Here is a 23,961-nt window from a genome sequence, read left to right as displayed (position 1 = left end):
TGCTGCTCTAGTATGATGTCGTACAACATAAGAGAAACATTTATGAAATATGAAGGAAACAGAACGGCGACTATAAGCCTGTGTCTAAATGCAGGTCGGGTGTTTTATTGAGGAGGAGATCCCGTGAAGAAGGTCCAACCTCTCCAGTAGATGGTGAGCTCCATTCTTTTCAGGACCTGGATCTGCATTGCCACAGAAACAGCTGGATGAACTATCTACTTTGTGGTAGTGCTTTGTGCTTGGTGGCCTGTCACCACCTCAAACATACAATTTACTGAGAGTGCACTCATCAGACTCTGACAGATCAGACCTCCATCTGATCTGAACTCAAAGTTTACTTTCCGCAATTATCCTTATTTGTTACTTGAAACACTGGAGAAATCCAACATAAGGACAAATACCCTTAATGATTTAACCAAACTAAGCTTCTTTAAATGACAATTTTCTTTGGTTTAAAAGGCCCATTTCTATTTGTAAATGTTGCATTTGTTATGCTATTCAAAGACAAACTGTAGTTGAAATTTACTTGTGTTGTTCCTTTTTGTCAAGTGAACAGAAAGATGAGTGCCTGGGAAGTCTTTTCTATCATTGGACAGACACTGTATGGAATTTCCGAGGTGTACCTGAATGCAGCATGGGACAGGGGAAGTGGGAGAGGAGTTTTGGGCCTATCGCGTGCCTGTGTTGACACTCAGCTGATACAGAGTTGCCCCTCCCTGTGTGTCTGCAGAGCTAATAAACTGACATCAGTACTATATCATCAATGATAACCGTGTGGGAATTCCCTCAATGTTTCTTTATGGTGTTTAGGTGGTATCTTCTGGGTATAGGCCTGAACACAGTATACACACAAATGATAGGTCTATGTGCAATATGTGAGAAATCATTATTATCAGTGTAACACAATGTGTCTGCTATAGCAAGACAAAATGTCTGCTGTGGTAAAAGTGTGAATCAGATTTACTTTTGAACAATAAAGACACAAGAGAGATCTGATGCCTTCCGACTGGTGACAGGGCAGAAAAAACAACCAGTTATGGTCAACAAGCTAATGTCATTCTTATTAAAATATAATAAAATTAATGCATCACATTTCTCATGTATAAAAATGTTTGTATCTAATAGCTTCATATTTCTATGAGGACTTGTACTATGCTGCTTTTCAAAGTAAATCCATGGTTCCGAAATATAGTCTACTTTTAACGTTATTACACTACAATTAATGTATATAGTAACTATGAATAAACATTCCTCAATCAATGATCTATTAAGTGTGAACTAATCACACACAGTTAAAGCTACTTAATCATTTGTTGATGGTGAGAAACAGAAATGTATGATACATTCTTCATTAATTTAATCAAGAGTCATGCATTAGTTAAGGATTACTTAATTATTTAATTTGCACCCTTATTATAAAGTGTTAACAAAATATAAACAAGTGTATCTCGCTCTTGAGTTCACTGTAAATATAGCAAGAGAGACATTGTTCTTTTGTCTTTTGCAAGAAAATCCAAAAATGTAATTGAAGTTAGGCTGTTGATAATGTTATTATTATTACTGGTTGATACAAACTGGGAAAGTTTTTTTTTTGCTGCTTTCAGGGGGGGGGGGGGGGCATTACAGCAAAAGTTTGGGAACTACCTTAAGAAAACCACATTAAACCACACAAACTATTTAGAGAACTTTTTTGCCACATCCCCACTTTGACTTTTCTATGGAAAGAAAACATACAGCACACCAATAGGTCATATTTGTATTCACACAAAATATATCAGTGATTATTTTCACAAGTTTATGTGTCCATATGGAGAACAATAATCCCAGTAAATCATCTGTTGTTTGAAGCTGAATAGTTAATGTAAGTAAACATACATTATCGTGAACTTACAGAACAGTGACTAATAACGTCACCAAAGCCCTATTTTATTGTCCCCATCATGTTGCTCTGTTCCTCTGCTTCTGGGAGCTCAAATGAACCTCAATTTCTCGTTTGAAGAGCAGCTCCCCCAGCTGGCCGTGCGAGGCCTCGCTCATGGCTTTGGTCTGCATACACATCTTGTATTTGTCTGGAGGGAGCTCGTCTGCACAGTTCTTCTCGTGCCACAAGTGGAAAAGGCCGCGAGACGGACAGCGTATCACCATCAGCTTACTGTGAAGGTACTTCCTGTAGAGGTGCACGTCCTCCAACCCCCAACCTTTGATGTTACGGTCAAAACCACCTGCCAGGAAGTAGAGAAGTTTAAACGTGTGCACTGAGAATCAGTGCATACAACTATAACTTCTCCAACCGCGAAAATGGCTTCCCAAAATATAGGTAAAGAGGATGTTACGGATGAGGATTGTTTACAGTGTACATTATACAGTGTTTTGGCTGACTTGGATATTCAGCCGTATTCAGCCAGAGAGAGGCCTCTCAATGATGAGGATTCAGCAGCATATTTTCACGTCTTACTCAGTGAATTAAGGATTTATTTCAACCAAACCAGAGTTGCTGATTGTTGGAACAGTGGAAATAGTTTAGGAAAGAGTTTTATTTTGTTTCTGTCCAGTTTGAATGAAGTGTGTTTTACGACGAGTTTAACGAGGCAATTACGTCGTTCTTAGTTTGGTGTATAAGAGACACTTGAATTCAGAGAGTGTACGGTTGTTGTTTTGTGTTTGGGTGTAGCTATATTTCCTTCATTGACGTTTTTTTTTGTTTATAAATCAGACGTAGCAAAATCGCCACTCGCATGCAATGCATCCTGGTACATGTAGGCACAGTCGGCACGGCTCCGCAGCAGGAGGACTCAGTTTTCTCAATCTAGCATGTAGGGAATTTATTTCTTACTATAAGTACTGATTTATCAACATAAAATGAGGCAAATTGTACTTCTAACTTTAGGTATGCTTGTTCAATGGGTAAGTTAAAATCAAAATTGAGTCCTGTACTTTTTTTGCTACACGGTATGTGTCTTGTAATATTTAACTGTATTATGTCTTACAACACATGAAATTTGTGAAATAGGTGATGACACAAGCGTTTCCATTACCTATGTTGAGGAAATCAGACCTGTACTGGCATGTCATGCCAAACCCAAAGTCTCTCCAGAATCCAGTGTCCTTCCTCATCACCTGAGACAAGAAACAAGTCAGTCTGTTACATCTTGATGACATCCTGACAATTAATTCTAATAAATTCGAGTGAATTTAGCTATTTGTATGTATTTGTTTTTCTACTTACCAGTTGTTGTTGAACAGAGGGTAGACGTGTCTGATTACTGTAGATAATAGAGGGGTTGTACTGGCTGAAGAGCACTGGATAGTACACTTTCTTACCTAGAGGGAAAAACAGTTAAAACCATTCACATACATTTGATAGTGTAAATATTATTTTTTTAAACTATTAACATTTTTCATATTTCAATCTTAAACACATTTTTCCGTTTAAAACCCTTGGCAGCCAGGAAGTGATGCATTTTTCATTACTTGCAGCTCCAGCGGAGGTTTGACTGGAGTGAGAAGAATAAGAACTGGATCTTTAGTATGAGCAACAATAACATCCAGGCCTGAACAAAGAAAAAAAATGACTGACTGCTCCCTGATCTCTGATAAATGCAGATACAGATAGGGACAAAATGAAACCTCTGGCTTATCATTTTCATTATGAGGATAGTGCAACAAAAACCGGCAGAAACAGAGTGCAGGCAGCATATGAGGCACCAGGTGTGACATTGAATTTCTACGAGCTGACAACCTGTTCTCACCCCAGCTCGTCTAATTTAACCTAAATTGTTTTATTCTTGGAGAAACAGACTGTTGTAGGAAATCAGGCTGGATAGCATCACTTGAAGATGTGGCAAAAGTGCTTGAAAGGGAAGCAGCCCTCTCTCACCAGGCTCTGCGTTGAGACGACAGGAAGTTAAGAAGTCAGCGGTGAAGTGGATGTCAACGTCACAGAAGAAGAGCAGGACATTTTGGCTGTGCCTCCATGCCCTGGCGCCCACGTCTAAACCACGCCCACGAGAAAACTCCTCATTCAGCTGGATCAAAGTGAAGCTCCTGAACCGAGTCTCTCTGAAGAAGAAGAGGAAATCAGAAGGGCTGTCATGGGATAATCTGTGTTTACATAGACAGTTATCTGATGCATCTGAGTGTTTTTAATTGAAATCTTAAGTGAATAATCATTTCAAAAAAAATAATCTCCAGACATAAAGTCTCATCACACTGTTGCAGCATTATGTTGTTATTTTTTTCAGACCCATCTGTGAGAGTGAATGCCAAAAGAGCAGAGAAGAGACGTTTTTCGATATAGTCTTACAGAAATTGTATTGGCTCTCTTGATATCATGTCATTGAGGCATCAGTGTCATTGCATGATCATCATCTTGCGGGAAGTGTGGACTCGTGTCACATGACTTCAACTCAGGTCATGAATCTGAAATCTGAAGAGTAATATCAATGCTGTTTTGACTCGATATCGTCTTGAAGCCCAAGAATGAAAAATTGTTTAAAAAAATATGCAACTAATCAACTCTTCATTGTCCTGACTTGAAAATAGACACCGAATCAGTCCGACAGCAGTCGATCAGTGCAGACTAGCAGACAGACAACACGTGATACTTCAGACTGACTAGCTCTGGTCAAACCTGATCATTTTGCTTTGAAAGTAATCAAAAAAGCCTTAATTATTTACTGTACTCCTGTGCTGTTACACAATTGAAATGGTATATAGTTTGGTGAAGGGCACATAATGACTTAAAGTTAACGATTTGGTGTTAAATAACTTTCAAAACAGTGACTTTGTCCCATCTCTGGATCCTGGACGGGCTCATGGACAGGCTCTATTTAAGAGGTCAATATGTGACCCTGAAATGAATACCAAGAGAAATACATAAGAAGAAAGGAAAGTCACCCAGGACCACAAATAATTCTTTACCAGGTAGAAACTGAAATGAAAGCACCTCATCTATTGTGTCTATTGTGAGACACAAAACCTGGCTCGCCTTTTCTTAAATTACATGAAACAAAGAGATGCACAGAATATATTTGTAGCTTTTAAAGACTAGAAGAGAAAATACATGCTGTGTTTACATGCAATTGTCAAGCAAGTTTTAAGCAAAATGCAAATTAGCCTTATTTCCATCAACTGGTTCGTAGTGAATAAACTCGGCTACTGCATAGTTTGATTTGACGTTGGTGCTATATTCTTTTTTCGGCAAATGCAGAAACCACCTCAAGCGAGTTTAGAGACTATTTTTGCATTTGAGGAAGTTTTATCAAATTTTTCCGTTTCCATTCAATTTTTCGCATCAAAATGGGCATAGAAATATGTGAATAGGAACATGACTAATGTGACATTAGCGGATGATTAAACATCACTACAAATCACTACATTACCTTGTGGTCTGGTCCAGCATGGCTTTCACCTGATCTATCTGATCTCGACCAAAGTAGACAACAGTCAAATGAACCCTGCCGTCCTGCTGGATGCACACTTCTCTGATCCCAAAACACAATACAAATATACATGTGTTAGGCCCACTTCTATACCACTTTATCTAGAGACAAATTACTCTTTTTATTAGATAAGGACAACAATTAGACTCACAAATTTATAGTCTATAAACACCTAATTTTATCTGAAGTGGAGAGGAGCGTTATTGACTTTCAACCAAGCTACTCTATTAAGACAAGGATTCACTCAGCACTGTCAATGTGAGATCAATAAGGCCCTGATACAATCGCAGTATGTGTGCCAGCTTGTTATCCCACTTTACAAATGATACCTGAAGTTGTTGATGAACTGCCTGAATGTGTCCGGCCTCTTGGAAAGAGGTACGATGATGTTGATGAGCATGCTGCGGGTATCCATGCTCTCGCTCTTCACCTTCATCATGGGACCAAACGGCCGGAAGAGCACGAGCTGTGTGAAGCCCCGCGGGCCGTCGCCTTTAAACGTCAGCTCGTAGACGGTTCCCCTGTCCCGTACTGTACGGGTCATCCCTGTGACAGAGACAGACTGCACTTTATTTCATCGGTCTCATATTTATTTCTACAATTGTGTCAAAAAATTGTGTCAGTATTGACACAGTTTTTAATAGGTGAATTTCCAATTATTTAATACCAATTATTAACGTTGAGTCTATTAGTCTGTAACCAGCAGGTTAGTTGAATATGCAAAAATGTTAATTTTGTCAATAATTCAACATATGCAATAAATGTCCTTATTTTTTAGTACTAAGTAGTCATTAAAGGTTTAAAAAAATAGTTTCAAAGTTCTTCCTGCTCATTAACACAACACAACAAACTAAACTAAACTTCCTTTCCCTATAATTATTACAAAATGACACAGTCCTTCACAGAGAATTTTCTAGGTGATTGTAAGGAAATGATTGAAAATAAAGCGTTCCCAGTGTTTTAAAGATGTTGATAAAGGATGACCTGTTTCGGACAGAGGCTGAAGTGTTGCTTTGTGATTGCACTGGGTTTAATGGCAACAGCACAGATGTAATGATGAGCTATTACATAATTTGAATACCTTCTGTCTAAAATAAAACATCAACTTTTAGAAGACACTTTCAACTCCAAATAGAAAATGCTTGCCATTAAAGTTCTTCTTGAGTAAAAATGAGGACTTTACTATTTACAAATCACATATGTTTACAAGGATATTCATTTAATATTTTCCCCACATATGCAAAGCATCTCGTTGTGCAACCCTGCGTTGTAGAATGACCAAGTACCATGTATCCATGTAAAGGAAAGAATGTCCTGGATTTTACCCTTTTTTCCCATTGTGGTTTCCTCTGGATGCTCTTGTTTCCTATCCTGGTTCTAGGCCTCTGAATCACTCACTGACTGATTCAAATAGGTGTTGGTGTTGTGCTCATTGACGGCTGTATCGCTGGTTGTAAAAACAATCAGCCAATCAGAGCCAGAAAAATATCATGAGAAGCGTGCATTGATGAGATCGATGAAGCTGTCATTGTGTTTTTTGTAAGTCGATCTATAGAAACAGAAACTCTTGAATCTTAAATCTCATGAATCAACATCAAAAACGTTGACGAGGATGTAATGAATGAACGGAGATCTCGCTCACCCTCTATGAAGTCGGACGGGGAGTAAGCATGCTTCCGTCTGGTGTTGTCTGTGTGTTGCTGAGGTCCGTTCAGGACGTGCAGAGCTGTTTCCACTGTGCTTATCAGCTCGTCTCTGTGGTCTCTCCTCACAGGCCTCTCCTCCGGGTGCCTCGTCAGCCCCGTCTCCAGCTGGTACACTCTGAGTGACAGGACAACAAATTTAACACACTTTATGAAGAGGCATGAGGTAGGACCTGACATCAGAAGTACCCTTGGAGGCTTTGATCGCTCTGCTGTTGTCCTTACCGACGGACGGCGGTTCCACTCACCTCCGCAGGGTGAAAGTTTCAAAAGGTATCACTGCGTATTCGCTGGGCAGCTGTACACCTGAGATCACCTCCGCCTGGTTCAGCTGGGAGCGCAAGAAATCCTGGAGGGAATTGTGTAACATTTACTACTACATCTACAACGTCACACATCATTTATCTCATCAGTCCATGGTACTCCTCCATCTATTTTGCATCGCCACCATCCTGTGTCCTGTTTTCCTACCTTCAGGTCAGTCTGTGTTGGGGTTTTGTGCAGACTCTCCAGACCCTGAGGCAGAATCCCTCTTGTTTTAGCTTTTTCCAGGGACTCTTGAAGCTGCTGCGTCCTCTCCTGGAGAGCCTCCTTCAGCTGGGCTATCTGCTTCGTCAGGCTGTTGATGTAATGTCTGTGAGAGTCCTCCCTCTCCTGCAACAGGGCCATGTATCCCTCCTTACTGGTGGCCCCTCCAGACCACAGCAGAGACTGCTGGCTGCCGCGTGACGTCGGCTTACAGGCGAGGAGGTAGAACAGGGACAGACAGCAGCAGAGGCCCAGCACAATGAGGCCGACCCGGGCCAACAGGGCCAAAAGCCACCGTTTAAACATGGTGGATTGTCTTTTCAAAAAAAACTGAAACTCTTGAGGTTCATAGAATCATGACTGCTCCTTTGGTGTCGTGGAGATGCACCCACAAAAAGATGAGCAACCCATAATTCCTAAACCATAGATTAATAAATATGGCTTTTATAGAAGACATCCTCCTGTTTTCTCATGTTGTCTGCATCTGTCACATCCTCAGGCAGCATCTTCACAGGTGTTGTGTTGCATGTACAGATCATCACCAGAGCGCTGAAACTCCCTGTTACAACAATGTACATTTTATAGCAGTGGTTGCCAAACCTTTAGGCTTCTGGCCCTTAAAATTCATTTTATAAGTCTAGTCGTGGTGAATATTTACAGGTCATGGACACAAACTGTGAGCAGTTCAACCAATAAAGGATTTTACTTTCTCAGATTGTTTCACTTTCAGGATTTTTAGTAGTTTGACAGTTCAGGGTGTCCAGTATTTCAGAAGGAAACAAGACTTAAGAATCCATACAGACATGCCAGCAGCCCTGTGAGGCTGCACTCAGCCACAGCGGTGCTTTGTGCTGAATGCTAACATGTCAGCATGTTGGTGTAATGTTTACCATGTTCAACATCATAGTTTAGTCTGTTAGCATGCTAACATTTGCTAATTAGCACACAACACAAAGTGCTCTCGAGGAAAAGCCAGAGGATCACCAAAGTTGTTATGGTTCATCCTGTGGGGAACATGAATGTTTGTAGGCTACATCGTTTCATGGCAGTCCATCCAACTGTTGAGACTTTAAAGAAAGTAAGAAACAGATGTAGGAGAGGCTTTGACATAAAGAAATTCTTACTTCATCAAACAAATCAAATGACAACCGGAGAAAGTAAACCAACCAACCTGGTCAGTTTCGTCCTGATGTGTCTCAATGGTTTATGAGCAGCTTACTTCATTTTAACCGTCCCTTTCACCCTCTTCTTGCTGCTGTTGGACTGCTGGTCAGGTTTAGGTTGGCTACTATAAAATGCACAGAGAGAGAAATAACCTGACCTTACATTCACTCTGCAGTGCCACGACGCTGAAGGTGGGAAGTGACAGAAACAAGCATTTCTCTGTGTCTTTCCACCCTGTGCATGTGTGTGTGTGTGTGCGTGTGTGTGCGTGTGTGTGTGTGTATGTGTGTTGCCATCATCAGTTTATTCAAAGCACAGATGGCTCTTTATTGCTCAGGTAGAGGCTGATCTCATGAAAGACTTGCTTATGTTTCTAGGTCCACCCAAGCTGTGTGTGTGTGTGTGTGTGTGTGTGTGTGTGTGTTTATGAGAGAGAGAGAGAGTGTGTGTTGATGCATGTAACCCTAATCCTTTAAAGCATTAAGTCAGGTCATTTGTAATAAAAAAGTTCATCCTAATTTGGACCCCGAACGCCAATGAAATCCTTTGAGAACTGTTTTTCGGTTTAGATATTATTAAAAGATTAAACAATCCCTTATTAGTCCCGCAGTGGGGAAATTTGTTCTCTGAATTTCACCCATCCCTAGTATATAGGGAGCAGTGGGCTGCCCATGACAGGCGCCCGGGGATATATATGGTTGTAATCTTCTATATCTTGTTGGTTATTTAAAATCATTTCATCTATTTAAAACGCTTTCATCGTGCCTTCATCTCGGTCGGACACCTTATAGGCAGTAAATCACATGTGGGTCATCAGATTAATAATGAAACAGATCGCAGACGGAAACATGCAATCATCATCATCCACCGACGCACACTTAACACTCTACAGAAGAAAGATTTTATTATAATCACCAACTGCTGTGGGGTCTCAGAGGAAAGTTGCGACCAGATTTCTATCATCCTGAACTGCTCATCTCTTCTTATAGTCTTTCTTCTTTTGCAGGCTTTTGTTTTGCAGTCTTGAAAGGAAATCGGTGTGCTCGCCAGCGCTGACAAGTTTACTCATCCGTACAATGATGAAACAATTCTCTACCTTGTCAGAATTGAGAGGTAAAGCGGCCAAACCGAGTACCTCCTCTCTCCCATCTTCTCTCTTCTCAGTCTCCACCTTTTCCCAGCACTTCCCTCGCCTCTCTCTTTTTCCATCTCTCACTTTCTATCAGACTCAGTGTTCACTTCCATCCATGTGAGATCTCACACCATCTCCCTCCATCCTGAATCCCCTTTCAGGTCCTCCCGAGGCTCCTCCTTGCCCTTAAGCCTAATTAGAAGGCAACCGGGGTAAGGAATGCAGTTCAGACTTTCGATGCTTGGCCACCTGCAATCTGCTGTGGGGAAATAGCTAGGTACCGGTTAGACCCGCCAATAGGACGGGGTCTTGCACATTTAATGAGGCAGCGCACAGATGGTCCTTGTTTTCATTCAGATGTTGACTCCTGAGCTCCAACTCCTCTAAATCTTTTAGTTTGCTGCTTTGTTTAACCCCGTTATTCACTTTTATTTTCAGAGATTTTTAGTGAAATGTGAGTGTTATTATGCAGTGGCAAATAATTCATATCAAATATGTTGTAAAGGAAAGGGCAACGACTACAGAGAGAGAGTGGAACTTATTATTATATTCTTGTGTTACTATTTGTCTCTATATTATGTACTACTCTTATTTATTCATGTCTTGCTTTTGACTTTTATTATGTAGCAGTCTCACCGGTGTGTATTCAGCCAGTATCAAACAAATACTTGACATACTAAACACATACACTGCCAGAATAACATACTCCTTAGGTTTAATTGAACATTTTTTGTACTTTCACAAGTTTTTAGCTCTTAAACTTTCCCAGAAAAAGACTTGCAGTTAGTTTAAAATGACACTCACTGGATAACCAACACTTTTGATTTAGTCTAGCAGAAATTTGAAGAAGTAACTGTTTGGCTTTTTTCACTGTTATATAACAATATTAGCCATATATTTGATTAACCACCAATAATGTTTAATTACAGCCCTCTTAACAAGGTAAAAAAGAAGAACGTTACTTCTATTAAAAGAGTATTCCTTTCTGAAGCCTACTCACACTAAACCTTTTGAGAAGGAAACATTTGTCTTTGGTTAAAACACATAAAGCATTGTTCGGCTTTAGAGAGTCAAAAGCCAAAAAGGTTGAGAGGCAGTGAACTAGGTAGAATAATTTAATACATTTTCATGCAGTATTTCACCTGACGATGGCGCCAGATACATGACTACCAAGAGACAAACCAGAGAAGCTGAACAAAACAGACAACTGTATTTATTATTGTTTCGAGTTATTTACATCTGTTTCAATTACAAAATGTGGAATGTGGCCAGAATCAGAGTGAACAAATCTCTTTGACATTTTCTTTTCTTGGCGTGTGAATTCAACAGCACTCACGTGTGTGTTTGGCTTTTAATTACAGTGCAGGTGCCGTCAGTGTCTGGACAATGTGCTTTGTGAGTTTTGTGCTCAATTTTAGGCAGTGGTTCGCTTTCTGGAGAGCTGGAAATCACAACAAAAAAAAAAGAACTACAACCGAGGAATGTAAAAACTGAATCTCAGCAATAATGCCACAGAAATGTATGAACGTGAGATTTAGTTGCTTCCCGGATGAATTCACAACACCGAGGGACTGTTCTGCTGCCTCCCTTCTCTTCAGATGAAGCAGCATCTCGGATACTTCACAGACTTTTATAAAAGATTCACCACACCTGGAAACACGAAACCTGCTGTGCTGCATCCAAACCTGACTCTTAATATTTTACAATGGCTGTTTATTTTGTGTGAATTTAAAGTGCAATTTCTTAAAAAAATCAACATATTTCAGCAAAGAACCAAACTGTTACAGTGAAAGGCAGGACGTGTCAGTATCAGTAGCACATATAAGCAAAAAATCAATTGGTTTGACTTGATAGAAACACTGATTAATTTGCTACACGGCTTGAGCTGTAATATGATTAATTTAAAGCCCACTGATGATGCCTGAATCCATGTTTTCCATAATTTCTGAACCAGCGTGACTTCAATTTATGCTCTTGAGCTTTAATCTTAGTTTACAAAGTTTCAACTGTCAATGTGTTCTCGTGCTCGGTGAAATACTTTTTTTTTTGTGACTTTGTTTCAAAACTTCTTAATTAGCGTAATTTGGCTCAAGTTTTAATGGCATCAGCCGACATCACATTATTTCATATTAGTGAAAATAACACTGGTACATGCTTGGAGGGGATCTTACCCAGCGCTGTCATCCTTCAACACTCACTCGTCCACATCGTTGTGAAAAATGAAAACCCTTCTTCAGTGGTGCCTGATCAACCTGACTCGAGGCAACAAGAGACAGATGTGACAGAGCGGGGATGTTGAAGATTGGCGGAGTGATGTGTGGGCGGCTGGAGATAATCTCTCAGACACCACAAGGTGTCGTGTTGCCATCTCGGAGGTGGTTGCTAGGCAACAGCATCCTTCACAGTCTTTCTCCGGGTAGTAACTAGGTTACCCAAACTTACTATCATCATGTTGGTGCTTCTGCTGTGTTTTTCGCAGCAAAACAGTGTCTCTCTTCCTGTTGGTCGCTACCTTATATCAGCTGGTTTGGCCCGGGCGGCTGCGGCCCACCCAGGCTGGCAGTGTTTGAGAAGTTACACCAGTTCATCCAGAAGAGTCCCTATGCTGTGGTGCTGCTCAGGGGGGCCAGCTATGGGCTTGTTGCACATGGGGCAGACGCAGCGCACCTCCAGCCACTTTACCAGACACCTGAGCAAAATATTAACAGACAGGAGGGGATCTTAACAATATAACACTATAAAATACTCCATTACAAGTAAAAGTTGAAAGCAGCACAATTTACAAGTAAAAGTAGGAAGTAGGAATGTTCAGTGTGTCAGCAGTATTTTGATGTTTTAGCTGGGTGGCTTGTAGCTATTTTACAATATACTGTACAATATTTTCCTCTGAAATGTGGTGAAGTACAATAATAAAGTAGCAGAAAATTCTCAAGTAAAGTACAAAACTAGACGTGAGTACATGGTTTACATTTCACCGCTGTCCATGCAAGATTTGGTGAAAATTAATTTAGGACGGTCTTTTGTCTCAAGTGACTCTCTTCTTTCTTCCTGCTCTAATTTTGTCCAATACTTCAGCCTTCCCACGCTGTGCAAGTACCTCCATTCACAAATTTGACATCTGATTTTTTCTGCCCACATTCCTCCAGCCAATTTTTATTACTGCCACGGCACAACGTATCACCTCCAGGATGTTCAGGGCGGTTCAACTGAAAGTTTCAGTCAACCACCTGCCTGCTCTACTCCACCACCACCACCAGTGTCTAGACTCCAAGGGGATCCTGTCCTATACCTCATCTTTATGGGCTGATGCTTAGAGAGGATGCTTCGCAGCGCTGAAGTCCAATCACTTAAATCTTTCTTTACCATTTTTATAGACCTCAGAATTGATCTTACCTTATGAAACTGCAGTTTGAGGGCGACAGTCTAAACTGGCCTCCAGTTTCTAAACAATCTGGAAGACCATATTTGTGCCTCCAACTCAATCAGCTGACTGAGGGCATTTGAGGTTTTTTTCCATTCAACCAGTCAGAGTTTGCCACGATCTCTGTGATCCGTATGTCATTTCAAGTTTTCCAGTTGTGTAGTCAAACATAATCATTTCATTATTTTTAGGCCTATCTTTTATTTAACCCCTTCTGATTGATATTGATGTAAAAAAAATGCTCATGTTCAAGATGACTGCGAGCAAAATCCCAATTTTAGGCACCTAATAAACATCAGGAATGCTTCCCCTGCCAGATTGAAGCACTGATTCTACGAGCCGTCTACGCGGTGCATGCTGGGATACGCTATTGCCCGGACCGCTCCTCCCTGTAATGCTGCAATTTAGTCATGAATGAATCAACCAAAACTGTCTGTGTATCAGATCAAAAGGCGGTCATCGTCATTTTAACAAGCCCGTGCGGGTGAAAAGCGGTAAGAGAGAAACAGAGACTCCGCTCTGCTCTCCTGTACTCACTTCCTGTGGAAAGCATGTTGGCATGGCAACACCCCCAGCTCGTCTTTCACTTTGAAGTCCTCCAGACACACGGCGCACGTCTGCTGCGTGAGTGACAGACAGGACAGAGTTAGGACCGTTTTTTTTTTTTTTCATATTATAAAACATTTCAAGTTGTTAATTTTTTGCAGGAATCAATGAAAATCACATCCTTACCCCGTGAAGATTCAACTTTTTTGGATCTCCTTTTAAAACCACCTGGAGTAACATAAACAAAATATGTTTTAGAGAGATTTATCTATTTATTATTATTCAGACCTAAAGGGTGCTTAAATATTAACGTCAGGATATACTTCTCTGTATCCAAACCGCTCGCTCTGGGCTTGGTGTCGTAGTTTGCTGTGGATGAAGAGAGAAACATTTATTATCACATTAATAAATAACTTTGTTTACAACCTGTTTAACCTTAATTTGACCATTTTACATGTACTTCTTGCTTAAATTAAAGTAGAGGTAGTAAAAGTAGAAAGTCCTGCATTCAAAGTTTTACTCTGAAAAAGTCACTTTTTTATTTTTTTATTTTTCAGTTTCTATTACACTGAACAAAATCCACAGCAAAACATCATGGATGACAGAAATAGAAATAATTCTAAAAATAAAAAACTAGAAATAGAAAAGTGGAGGGCACTACTCTCTCTCTTTACTGTCTTTGATCCTCACTTTTCAGAGTCGTCTTTTTTCTTGTATGACGTCCATTTTCCCCAGTGTTGTTCATGGGTCCCTGTACTTTTGATATTATAAGTACATTTTTCTATACTTCTGGACTTGTACTATAAATACAGGACTGCTTGTAACAGTGTATTTCTTCATTGTGGCATTGCTTGCATACTTAAGTAAAGGATCTAAATACTTAAATACTTCTTACCACAGTGGGGAAAGTACAGAGAGGTTATCACAATAATGCACGTCAACCTCCTTTAACGGTGGATGACCCCTTTGACATTACACAAAGTCATTTGACCTATCGTTCATATGAAAATACTGATTAGTGCAGCTTAAAGTAAAATAAGTATCAGCAAGTAGACTATTGAAAGCAAATCCCTCATCTTGCTGAGCGTAGGCAGCAATTTATTGTTGCTGCTGGTCGCATTGAGCTCATTGTAACGACTTCCATGAGTCTATTAGGAGATAAAGATGTTTGTATTTATTCGAAGCTGAGTTTAGCAGCAGGTCTTGGTTTCGGGCTGAGGTTTTCTGTTTGTGTGGTTACATTATGGGACTGCGTGTAACAGAAGCAGGGTAAGCTTTGACAATTAACTGTCTTTTCAAAGAGCGACACATCCACAGACAAATACATGTTCCCCTGCAAGCACACACGCACATTGTCCACACGCTGAACACGCAAACGCTAACACACACACTTCCACGCACATACATACACAAACACAGCTAATGAGTATGTTGCGTCTTCGAATCCCTGCACCGCCCTCGCAACCAACAATAGAGAGGAGATCTTTATCACTTGGCGAGCTGCGTCGGTTATTTTTGGCCTCCTGCTTTTACACAACTAAACATAGACTCACATGTCTGTCGCTGTCTGTGATTTGAGCCTGAAACTAAATGCAGTCACAGCATCTGAGATGAAAGATGAAGGTTTATTTTTTTTATCTGATCCCCCCCCCCTCAAGAAAAAAAAGAATTGAAGTCAGGAAATGGCAGTGATTTGCTGTGTTTGTCACTTGGTTTATTGTTTACGCTGATTGCCACTAACAATCTTCCATGCAGAACAATGTGAGGATACACGTTCTACATGTGTCGCGGTTTCCCATGCCTGGAGAATGATGTGAAGTGGGTGAAAAGGGCGACATGACTGAGATTTCAGTGTTTCTACAAGAATAGAAGAAAATCCTCGTATAGCTACTGCTGACCGGTTCTTATTGTATGAAGTAACAATGAATTCAACAGGTGTGAATGATAGGCGCGGACAACTACAGACCGATTACTGCTTTTCCTTAGGAAAACATTTTAACAGACAACATAGAGCTCATCACACACTAGGTCATTTCCTTGGATGACGATATTAGCCAAGCCAACATTTTGCTACTAATATGACTGCTTATAATATGCTATCTTGCAGTTCATTTGTTTCCTACTTTGACATTTTCAGAGACTAACTTTTATAAACCAAAGTACTCTCCGTAGAAACAAACTTTTTTTCACATGTGACTAACAATGTCTCTCTCTCTTCTGACAGGCTGCTGTCTCTCTGTGTTCACATTCAATAGAAAACGACCTCCAGCCTGCTGATAATCTGCAGGTAAGATGGCATCTCTATGAATGACCTTGTACACCTTCATATTACAGCAGGGGGATTTGAGAGGCATTTCTGACTATTAGAAGTTTGACTGGGCGCAGACATGCTTCCTGTTGTATTAATATTGTATTAATTCTTCATGTGTTGTGTTTGTAAAATCTTCTGTAAATTAACTAAAGGTATCAGATGAATGTTGTCCAGTAGAAAGTACATTATTTCCCTCTGAAATGCAGAAGTATTAAGTAGCAGAACATTGAAATACACAACTAAAGTAAAAGTACCCCAAAATTGTACTTGAGTGCAGTTCTTAAGTAAAAGTCAATGTTAAAAACACTGAACACAGAACTGCTGCTGTTGGAGCACATTGGGGTATAATGAAGATGTGATATTTTTGGAGTGTGCTTTTGACACCCTCGTGGTTTTGCACTCTTGTACATTGCAGGAACTGCTGTGTACGCCCCCAGTTTGAGCCACTGTTAGAACAGCAACGGTTTGATTATGAAGGCTGAAAAGATATAATTGCTTTTTGCTTCGTATGCGTAAAGATCTCACATCGACAAATAGAGACCGATCTTTAAGTCACCGTAAGGTTAAAATCGAACATCCCTTACTCCCAGACACACATGATTTAGAGAGAGCGTCTCTGAATGTATAATAGGAAGCCTGCCCCCAGCAGACAATGACATTCATCACTCAGTATTCATCTGATGAATCACCCGGTCTATAAATTAATTCACAATCACACTCCTACCCAAGAATACCTTCAGCATGGTAATGGGAGCGAAAGGAAGTGGCTCATTGGTTATGATTCACAGGCAAGTGCTTCAAGAGAAACGGGTAGAATCCGAGCCTGTCTGACAGAGTCGATGGTCGATTAAGTGCCGAGCCCAGGTCAAACAAAACATTAATGTGCCGGCCAGGTTTTCTTTTCTCTGGGTAATAACTACAATGTAAAAGTATCCTAGAGATTTAAAACTACTCTAAATTGATGCCTGTTTTTTGTCTTTTATAAGATTTCCTTCAGGTTCGCCTGAGAGTTGAAAAAAAGGAATTTCTGTTTCTCAAAATAATTGATCTCAGCAAACCCATGAGTCAGCTCAAGTTGTACCTTGCAAGTTACAGGTATATTGAAATATTAAGGTTTGTATTGTTCCCCTTGGTGTGGAGTTTGTGTGACCTATTCAAACCAATAAATGCATGCTATTGTATCCTGATGATCGTCTCCGGGGTGCACAATTCACTTCTCAAAATATCTGGCTCTTCAGCTGCTAAAAATGCTCCGCTATGTTTACAACTTTGTGCCACTTTAAATATAATGATAGTAAAAATACTGTAATTGGCCCTATGAAGTTTTCTTGTGTTGATGTTCTTTTGTGTACTGGTGTTTTGAGGTCAAGAGTAAACTACGTTTTAAAGGTATTTAGAAGTTGGTTAGATTGTTGGCACAGTCGTCTATTCCACTTGGTGCTGCTGTGGGAATTCATTTATATGTAATTATAGAAATTAGACTGCACAGGAGGGAAACGCACAAAATCGAAAAAAAAGGCGTCACATACCTGCTGGATACCAGCTAACTGTTAGTGACGTTCATTTGTATTCTGACTGCTCTATATGTCTCCAGCCGACAGACAAGTTCTTTCCAATTGTTTGACATTTTGATAAGAGGCAATTCAAAAATCATACGCAACACCAAAAATAATAGCACATTTTGAAATGTCAGGTAAACTTCCAAATTCAGATGCTCAGTCATCCAAAGACAGCTCAGATTAAAGAACAGACCCTTTGCAGGTGTTGGCGCTTCCTTTTATGATTTTGCACATCGCAGACGTTCATGTGTGATGTTTTTTTCGTGTACTCCCACTGTGTGCTATTCAGGTCGAGTTTATTCTGAGTCGCTCTGCAGTTTTCCTCGCTGCTGTCCTCATACATTGTTGCGCGCTGCTTCCTGTTGCCTCATATCCCGTCCTTCAGACACAAACGTCCATTCAGCTCATCGGGGAGTTTACCGTCCACAGCGGGAGAGGTCACCCTGTTCCTCTATTTATTCCTCTTCCTCCTTCCCTCCCTCACTGTTTCTTGCCTACACACACATCACTGTGGTTCACACTGAAATCTCTTAACAATTATTGGATAGATTGCCATGACAATTTGTAAATATAATCATGACCCCCAGAGGATGAATCACATTCACTTGGTGAGTCCCTGATGTTTTATCTAGCACCACCATCAGGTCAAAATGTTGTCAAAAAAATATTTTTCAGCATCAAATATCTGCAAAACTGACATTCCCATCAGCCTCAGCTGTGCTTTTGTAATATGCAAGTGAGAAAATGTTAGCATACTAATGCACTATATTCGATGGTGAACAAGGTTAGCATTGTCCTTGTGAGCATATTAGCATGCTGACCTTAGCATTTAAAGCAAAGCACTGCTGCAGAGCTGCCTCACAAAGCCTAACACAAGTGTTGTTTTGTCCTGCCAAACTGTTTGTTTGAGTGGCTTGGTACAATTTGGACACAGTTACACTTATCTTTGCAATGCCACTTTTGGGATAAGATGTGCCAGACCAGAACTCAGCTATTTATGACAGAAATAACTTCCCTGATGGGATAATAGCTGTAAAGTGGTGTATAAATGCATTTCATTTCCTACAACTTCTTCAAAATATTTTTTTTGAAATAGTTTTGCTGCTTACTCTTTCTCTCTGCAGGATTAGTAGACTTGTTTCAATGAAGAATAGCCACTAAGAAAACTCTCACCAACTCAACTCTTCACAGTACAAGTCCCCCAGTTATTTTGTTATTTAAAAGCTTTTATTATGTAGCAGCAAAATCAGGAAATGTAACTTAACTTAAGACTGGCAGCAGGTCTCAGCTGCTCCAGCCCCGGTTTTCCTCATCTCTCCCCTTTGCTCTCCTCGGTAGAGTAACTCCCTTGTGGGGGGAAGATGATGGAGACCTACGTCTGATAAACTGTCTGGATTGTGCCCAAATATTGTCCACTCCTCAATGAGATCCGAACTCAATGCGAGCCAGGCCACCTCGGCACGTGGTCTGGCTGATCGGATCTCAAAGCGACCAATATCCCATCTCGGAGCGTATACACAGACTTGACTGTGTATAAGCATTCTGGCATAATCGGATGAAAAAAGTCGCATTGCAGTTGTACTTGAGTTGGGTGCAGACCAAATCAATCACACGGAGAGCCTGCAGAGGAAGTGGTCTCAGTCCGGTCACAAACCATTCTGTAGCTATTTGGTTGTGGTGAGAACATGATCCAACCTCGATCTGACGCACATACAGTACAAGGCGTACCCTGCAAGTTTGAGCTCAGCGGGTCCCAAAGAGCCGGGTGATGCATTTCAGTTTGCTTGAATTGCTTTTTAGCTTGAAATGAAACTGAACCAGGAGGAAGTTAACCAACTCATCCACTGAATCGAACCAGAGCAAAAGAAATATAGGTTTGAAAAAAGCCTTAGTCCTGTTTTTGTTTTTTTCACACATTTCTTGTTTCCAATGACATATTTCTGTTCCTGTCACCCCTCACCTGATGAAGTAACAGCAGAAGATGAGACTCAGGATGAAGACAAAGATGCCTGTCCCAAAGATGACCATGTAGATGTTGAGAGGCAGGTCCTGGAAGGTGATGGGCGGCATGGTGCACGACTTGTTGGAGTAAACCAGTCCCAGACCACAGAAGCACCCTAAACAAAGACGGAGGGAAGATTTAAGACACATTTGCATGAAGACGTAAGCTAGAAAAAACAGAAACATGAAGGCCTGAAACTGCTACACACAAGAATATATCTCAAAACACAGCTGAATGCAACTGTACTTACTTAAAGTACTCTACTATTCATCGTCAGAGTCAGCTACGTCCTCCTCTAATGAAAGTCAGAAATTGAAGCTTTGCACACATACATGCACAGACACAAAGGCTGAGGAAAAGAGGTAGAGAAAGACCATCACTGCACTATCCTGTGATGGCAAATGAGTCCTTTTTAAAGTAGTACGTAAAACACTCTTCTTGCAGTTTCCAAGCAACATGGCTGTATCTCTTATAGATGCACACTTCTTTGTCTGATGACAGGTCGGTGTAGTTCAAAGGCATGAAAGTGGACAGACGAGAGCAGCTAGCAGACGAAAAAGATTATATTTGCTCAGCCCTCTTTTGTGGAATTAAAATGTAATATGTTTTTAGGACACTGATGAAATCCAGTTCATTAGTTCAAGACACTCAAAAACTCTTGAGAATCAGCGAGTGCAATTTGATTGAAATGGCAGCAAAAGATATCTGTATCCTTGTACAGGGAGGTGAATCATTCGTATAAACTAACAAGGACTGAACTGAGTGCTTTTAGGAAGAACTGTGCAGCGTGCTCCGATCCAAACAGATGGTATTTCCATTAAGGGTGCCCCCCCCCCCCCCCCCTTTCTTTGTGTCGCCTCCTTGCTGCAACACTACACTCCTGTGTGTGTGTTTGTTTTACCATGAAATAGATTATCACTGTAGCACTGCTATTTGCAGTCAAGGTCAGAGGTAGAGAGGTGGGGGAGGGGGACTATTGAAGAACAAATGTGGCCATGACCACTGGACATGTTGCACTGCGTGTGTGCAGTTCACAGTATTTGACAGGGTGTGTTTCTTATGTTATTTTTTATGTATATATAAATCGAGAACCATGAATTCCCCAGATTTCAAGGGAGAAACTAGCGCAGAGAAGCAGTTGTAGATCAGACAGACAGAGACACAGAGAGCACACTTGTGTGTTGTGTGTCTGAATGAGTAATGAGAAGTCAGTATCTGCATGTGAGAGGGGGCTTTGTGAGATCGGGGTCACACTAACCCAGTGAGTGAGAGTGAATCGGAGCTAACGCAGGACTCATCGCAGTCTGCTGATATGAACCTGCCCACATTAGAACAGGAAGAGGAGGATGTGTGCCGCAGAGGGACGAGGGAATCTGCAGATTTTCATTTTGATCAAACACTGAAGCAGCTGAATGACTAAAAAAAATGTTGTGTATTGTTTAATCATAATAGAGAAATCCAGACCCTTCCAGGCGACACGGCAGCGACTTATCTCATGGTAGAAACAAACTGTAAGAAATAGCCAGAAACACGTTCACCAGTTACTCCTTTTTTGTGTAAAGGTTGCATGCATTTAATGGTTCTGTGCTCCGTTTTCCTCCCACAGTCCAAAAGCATGCAGGTCAGGTGGACTGGAAACTCTAAATAGTTTGTAGGTGTGAATGTGTTGTTTGTCTATGTTTACTGGTCCTAAGACGGACTGGCAGCCTGTCTACTGTGGGAGGGATGGATGAATTGATAGATGGATAAATGGGCAGACAGATTGGGGGACGGATCGATGGACGGATTGGCAAAAAAACATGAACAGACGGACAGGCAGATGGACGGATAACTATGGACAGACAAACTGAAGGATAGATGGACTGATGGATGTACAGATACATGGAAAGACGGAGGGAGGGATGGATAGACTCATTAAAACAAAGGGATGGATGGACAGAAAGAGAGAGATGGATGGATGGATGGATGATGGACAAATGGATGGGGGTATGAAAAAAACTGATGAATATGGGTTAATGAGCAGATCGCCAAACTGACGGATGGATGGAGACCTTTACCAGTTTCATATCCCTGTGATGGGTATTGTTTTGTTGTGGAACTATTTTTTATATATATAGATCGCGGTATTTCTAGTCAGTCCTGCAGCCAAAGTGACACGTTGACATTTCTATTTGACATTTCTCCCGCCTCACAGTGAGATTGCAGCGTGAGACGATCAATACTTCTCGCCTCGTAGTTTCACTCTGTCTGTATGAGCAGTGATGCTCCATTAATCAAGGCTCGCGGCGGCTGCACATTGAAGTTCCACCGCTAAATGACTTCACTCAGCGAGAGGCGATCACTACCGGAGACCCCGGGGTTTGTAAATGAAACACAAACTGAAGGACGAGTGCAGGGCCGCACAGCCAGGATCTTACAAATCAAGAGGTCGGGAGTCTAAACTCTCTTAAAAATATTTTCACTCGCCACCAACCAAACTCTGTTCAATGCTCCTGGTTTTTAAAGAGAAAACACAAAATTGCACATTCCACACTATCAATTATATGCTCAGGTCGGTGTCTAGTTGGGGTCCTTTGTCATATGTCAGGTGTCCAAAAAAGATGGTTTCATTGAAATAACTGCTTGAGACCAAAGAGGTAAAATTATACAATTATACAAGTATAAATTTGAATAAAACGTTTCTTCTCTGTTCTCTATAAAGTAGTTACAACTATCCTCACCTCGAACGTCTACACAGCTCTGTAAAATAAACTGATAATGTTATATAATAATCGATCAGTCACAGGGGCATTTTGTCAGCAGTACTTTTACTTTTGATATTTTAAGCACAGTTTGCTGATAATACTTTTACAAGGGACTTTTTCCTTTCCGTAAGTATAGGTGAATTTGTGCCAGAAAGTTCCTACTCTTGCCTTGATATTTAATCAGAATCGACATTTTAAAAAACAACATGCGTCGCATGTGTGTCCTCGCGAACTGTAAAACTCAACATGGTGTTAGCTCCTCCGTATTCATATATCACTGAGTGTCCACAACCTAAGTGTCCACAATGGTATAGTTATACACACATGAGGATGTGAACATGCACTCAAACAGACAAATATGTAGATGTAGATCTAATGTTCTCCATCTTTTCATTGTGTCAAACAGTCTGCTTCACAAAGACCGTCAGCAGACAAAGAGACACAGACTGGAGAGGGGGGAGTGGGAGAGCACATGTTCCTGTATTCATGTCGCTGCACAGCTGATAGCACAAATCACCTGCGAAGCTGCTGCAGACTCACAAACCAAGTCTGGGTAATTTGTATTCAGGTCTTTGTGTGTGTGTGTGTGTGTGTGTGTGTGTGTGTGTGTGTGTGTGTGTGGTGTCATGTCCCAACCGTCTGTCGGTATGGATGGGTGCTCACGTCTTCCTCCTCCACCTTTGTATGCATGGAGAGCAGACAGCTATGTGGTATTTTGCTTTGGGTGGAGCCCCGCATGACCACTGACCTATATATCGGCACACTCTGGAGGCGCCCCATTGCCATGGCGCCAAGAGTAGCAGATGCTGGGGGGAAAAGGATGGAGGCTAGCCTTTAGCGAAAAGTTCTCATTTTGAGAGAATCCGAGTCGGTCGTATTGAGTTTCAGCCTTCAGACAGATTCTCGTGATGTTGTTCAAAAAGGCAGGAAAGTCCCTCCGTGATTTGATGGAGCTGTAAAATACGTCGACTGTGGCAGCTCCCCCGACAGCTCCTAGATGCCTGGTCGGGTTTTGTCCTATATACGCCGCGTTCACACAAAGCTGCTTCTGCAGCTGCTGCTGCTCGCATTAAAGACAGAACTTCACATCAAATATTCAACAGTTCACATTGGGGGGGGGGGGGGGGGGAAACACTCAAGCCTGCATGCATGACTGCTGCTGCTGAAGAAGAAGAGGAAGAAGAAGAGAGTAGATAGCGCCCGAAACTCCCTAACACATGCATGAAAGTGCTATATGTGTCACGCATAAACACTGTAGGCATGATCACAGACACACAGAGCTGAGCTGTGTGGCTGCCTTCATTTTTCCAGCAGAATGTCACTCTTTGATACTGTGTGTCTGTCCGTGTGTGTGTGTCTGTCCGTGTGTGTGTGTGTGTGTGTGTGTGTGTGTGTGTGTGTGTGTGTGTG

The 23,961-nt window shown here is 41.1% G+C and overlaps 2 protein-coding genes across 4 annotated transcripts in view; both read right to left on the bottom strand.

Annotated features, from left to right (window-relative positions):
- Positions 1-1,710: 1,710 nt before the first annotated feature.
- On the bottom strand, positions 1,711-10,983 carry LOC116388471 (chondroitin sulfate N-acetylgalactosaminyltransferase 1-like). 2 transcript variants are annotated; one of them, XM_031856364.1, is made up of 11 exons: positions 9,752-10,983; positions 8,844-8,960; positions 7,616-8,231; positions 7,393-7,493; positions 7,084-7,262; positions 5,771-5,987; positions 5,382-5,483; positions 3,878-4,059; positions 3,227-3,321; positions 3,036-3,117; positions 1,711-2,222 (listed from the first exon to the last, which is right to left on the bottom strand). In XM_031856364.1, the coding sequence occupies exons 3-11, from the start codon at positions 7,976-7,978 to the stop codon at positions 1,939-1,941; spliced, it is 1,605 nt and encodes a 534-aa protein (XP_031712224.1). In that variant the 5' UTR covers positions 7,979-8,231; positions 8,844-8,960; positions 9,752-10,983; the 3' UTR covers positions 1,711-1,938. The 2 variants fall into 2 exon arrangements, with proteins under 2 accessions (XP_031712224.1, XP_031712225.1); XM_031856365.1 differs by lacking the exon at positions 9,752-10,983 and having other exon boundaries at positions 8,844-9,049.
- A 176-nt stretch (positions 10,984-11,159) lies between these two features.
- rnf122 (ring finger protein 122) overlaps positions 11,160-23,961 on the bottom strand; it is a 14,822-nt gene continuing 2,020 nt past the window's right edge. Inside the window, exons 2-6 of one of the 2 annotated variants that reach the window (XM_031856366.1) lie at positions 19,766-19,922; positions 14,259-14,304; positions 14,122-14,163; positions 13,927-14,009; positions 11,160-12,657 (exon numbers count right to left, since the gene is read on the bottom strand). In XM_031856366.1, coding sequence (XP_031712226.1) covers positions 12,543-12,657; positions 13,927-14,009; positions 14,122-14,163; positions 14,259-14,304; positions 19,766-19,922 — 443 coding nt within the window. In that variant the 3' untranslated portion in view covers positions 11,160-12,542. The remainder of the gene's footprint in view (positions 12,658-13,926; positions 14,010-14,121; positions 14,164-14,258; positions 14,305-19,765; positions 19,923-23,961) is intronic. The other variant, XM_031856367.1, reaches the window with a different exon arrangement.

Source organism: Anarrhichthys ocellatus, unplaced genomic scaffold (genome assembly GCF_004355925.1).
Source record: "Anarrhichthys ocellatus isolate YVR2014 unplaced genomic scaffold, GSC_Weel_1.0 scaffold17, whole genome shotgun sequence".
NCBI lineage: Eukaryota > Metazoa > Chordata > Actinopteri > Perciformes > Anarhichadidae > Anarrhichthys > Anarrhichthys ocellatus.
This window is presented reverse-complemented; position numbering and strand designations above follow the sequence as displayed.

Excerpts from the sequence above, each read along its gene's own strand:
- LOC116388471 (XM_031856364.1), bottom strand. The coding sequence starts at position 7,978 with ATGTTTAAACGGTGGCTTTTGGCCCTGTTGGCCCGGGTCGGCCTCATT. Across the intron at positions 3,322-3,877 it reads TCGTCTCAACGCAGAGCCTG|GTAAGAAAGTGTACTATCCA; the intron begins GTGAGAGAGGGC and ends TTTTCCCTCTAG. Across the intron at positions 2,223-3,035 it reads GTCTGATTTCCTCAACATAG|GTGGTTTTGACCGTAACATC; the intron begins GTAATGGAAACG and ends ACTTCCTGGCAG.